Source organism: Marmota marmota, unplaced genomic scaffold (genome assembly GCF_001458135.2).
Source record: "Marmota marmota marmota unplaced genomic scaffold, marMar, whole genome shotgun sequence".
Taxonomy (NCBI): domain Eukaryota; kingdom Metazoa; phylum Chordata; class Mammalia; order Rodentia; family Sciuridae; genus Marmota; species Marmota marmota.
Window position 1 is genome coordinate 3,871,148 of NW_026000079.1, and position 2,647 is coordinate 3,873,794.

Sequence of the window (2,647 nt, forward strand, 5' to 3'; positions counted from 1 at the left end):
GTAGGCCTCCCCGCCAACGCTGCCTCGGCGCCCACGGCCGGCTTCCCTAGCCGCTGGGCCGTCCGCCACCCTCCCCCTCCACCACCCCTCCCCTCCTCCTACCGAAACGCACCAAAGGAAACGGACGCCAGCGCTCCTCCCGAGGCTGCCACCACGGCTGCGGCGGGCGGCCGGGGACCGGCCGAACCTGGGTTGACGGCGGAGGGGCTCCGGTGCACTAGGTGGGCGGTTGGTTAAATAAGTAAGCGGTAGAATGCGCGGTTCGTTCGTTTAGGTTGACTACCTAGCCGGCCAATCCGCCTGGTCGCCCGGCCTGCCCTTCTCTGCCTTTCGTCTGTGCCTCCACAGCTGCCGCCGCCAACTCCTGCTCGGTGTCCAAAACAAAATGGCTGCCACGCTCAGTGCGGAGTAGGACCGGATAAAATGGCATCTGCGCACTTACGTCAGGCGTTTAGATGCGCACGCAGCTAGGGGCGGGGCTGATGCACTACGCCTGCGCGGGAGTCGGAGGAGCGCTGCGGTGGAGGAGGGGCGATGGTGCTCCGCCCATAGGGGGGTGTGGTCTAGTGGGCGGGGCAGGTGGGAGCTTCGCTTTCCGGCTGGGCTGCACTGTACTAGGAGGGGTGGTGGGCTCTGGTCCAGGTGAAAAGCGCGCATATTCCCTGAAGCCCTTCTCTTGCCCCTAAGAAAGCGTGTCTTAAGGCCTGTGTGTGGGGCTCGCCTCGGTCTCTTCCGGACCGTCGAGCCCAGCTCACTGGCTTCGGCTCCTGCCTCATCCGGTTCCCAGTTCACAGATCACTGATTGTGAGTGGCATGGACCTGAGCCAGGGCCCGGGAGGCTAGTGCTGGGAGCCCTCCTCTAGCTAACCAGCGCCCGTAGCCCTCCCTGTTTTCAGCTCCACTCCTTCCCCTTCCCAACTTGGCCTGAACATGGTCTGATCCTTCTTTTGGGGTAAACCTTCCATGTCTTTCTCCCAAACTACCATCCATGTGGAATTTTAAAATGTAACCCAGAGTCTTCCGCATGCCAGGGAAGCACACGGCCCCAGAGCAATGTCCCCAGCCCTCCCCAGCCCTCCGTATGGATTTTGATGCAGACCTGTAAAGGGATTTTTCTTAAGGCTCAGTACACAAAGTGCTTAAATGTTTCAGGGATGAATGAATGAACATCTTCAGCACTTTCTTCTGCCCCATGTAACTTTGGGACCCTTTGTTTTTCCTGGCACTTAGTTTGTGTGGGTGTGTTTAATGGTCCTGCACCCTTGCTAGACTTTATTCTGATGAGGTAAGGAGAGTTTTATTTTGCTCACTGGTGTGTCCCCAGTTCCCACACAATGTTTAGCACGTGGTAGGACCTCAGTAAAGGTTGGTTGAAGGTTGAAAGGAGCTTTTCTCCTTCTGGTTTTGTAGTTGAGAAGCTGATGTCTCTTCCAGCTGGAACCTTGGACCCCTACATTTGTAAGTCTTGAGCGTTCTTCAGGTAGGAAGATGGATGTGCACAGGGAACTCTTTCCAAAATGGGGGGAGTTGGGAGTAATCAACTCTCATTTCTCCACCCACTTCCAGACCCCAGAGGAGACAGACATTGATGGCTGCTGAGAGCGGAGCCTTTAATGAAAGATTAGTTGCAGGCCTGGACTGCTACTCTTGCGCCCTTGGTGTGTATTGAGGGAGGTGGGCAATGGTGAGAATGTGGACAGGGATAAGTGGGGTGAGGTGAAAGCAGGTGAAGGGGCGGGCCCGGCAGGGGGAGGGGAAGGGCGCTGCCCACTGGGCTGTCTGCTCAACTGTTCTCCCAGAAGAAGTTGTTACAGGCCACTGTGAGAGCAGCCACCAGCACCACATACTCCTGGAAGTCCACCTCCCCGTCTCCATTCTCATCGAGCTCCTTCATCACCTTGTCCACAGCATCTGCATCCTTCTGGGCCTGTGGAGGAAGAAGAGGGAGAGGAGGTGTGCATCACTGAGTCAGGGGCAGGAGGTGGTCGAGGAGAGCAAGGCAGACGTGAGCAAGAGGTCAGACAGCCTCTAATCATGGGACCTTCTGCTTTCCACCCAAGAAGGCTCATGGGCTCCTGTTGCCTTCAGAAGAAACGCCTTAACTGGAAGAGTTAATGATAACGTCAATCACCATAAGCTAATTGTCTACAGTGTGACAAGCACTACACTAGGAGCCTTCCAGGCACTGTCTAGTTTAATTCTAATACAAGCAGTATGGGGCTCTTTTTATTAATTCCATTCTGAAGAAGAAACATGGATGATTTTTGTTAAATAAATGTGCCCAAAGTCACAAAAAAGCGGCAGGGCTGACATTAGATGTGGTGATGCACACCTGTCATCCCAGCAGCTCAGGAGACTGAGGATCCCAAGTTTGAGGCCAGCCTCAGCAATTTAACAAGGCCCCTATACAACTTAGTGAGACCCTGTCTCAAAAAGTAAAAAGGGGGGCTGGGGATGTGGCTCAAGTGGTAGCGCGCTCGCCTGGCATGCGTGCGGCCCCGGGTTCGATCCTCAGCACCACATACAAAGAAAGATGTGACTGCTGAAAAACCAAAAAATAAATATTAAAATTCTCTCTCTCTCTCTTTAAAAAAAAAAAAAAAAAGAAAAAAGGGATGGGGATGTAGCTCAGTGATTGAATGCCCCT

The 2,647-nt window shown here is 54.3% G+C and overlaps 2 protein-coding genes and 1 long non-coding RNA gene across 7 annotated transcripts in view; 1 reads left to right on the top strand and 2 right to left on the bottom strand.

Moving 5' to 3' along the window:
- The window catches only part of LOC107156774 (chromatin target of PRMT1), a 9,695-nt gene extending 9,285 nt beyond the window's left edge, over positions 1-410 (bottom strand). Inside the window, exon 1 of one of the 3 annotated variants that reach the window (XM_048814815.1) lies at positions 113-410. The gene's annotated coding sequence lies outside the window, so the exon portion shown is untranslated. The remainder of the gene's footprint in view (positions 1-112) is intronic. The other 2 variants (XM_015502876.2, XM_015502875.2) reach the window with 2 other exon arrangements.
- A 238-nt stretch (positions 411-648) lies between these two features.
- Positions 649-1,857, top strand: LOC107156777. Of its 3 annotated transcripts, none has more exons than XR_007351882.1 (3): positions 649-804; positions 1,411-1,480; positions 1,567-1,857. It is a non-coding gene; the product is annotated as an uncharacterized LOC107156777 (long non-coding RNA). The 3 variants fall into 3 exon arrangements; XR_001505399.2 differs by having other exon boundaries at positions 1,411-1,458; XR_007351881.1 differs by having other exon boundaries at positions 1,411-1,857.
- Positions 1,590-2,647, bottom strand: part of S100a1 (S100 calcium binding protein A1) — a 4,148-nt gene continuing 3,090 nt past the window's right edge. Inside the window, exon 3 of the mRNA XM_015502881.2 lies at positions 1,590-1,927. Within this exon, the coding sequence (XP_015358367.1) occupies positions 1,784-1,927 (144 nt within the window). The 3' untranslated portion in view covers positions 1,590-1,783. The remainder of the gene's footprint in view (positions 1,928-2,647) is intronic.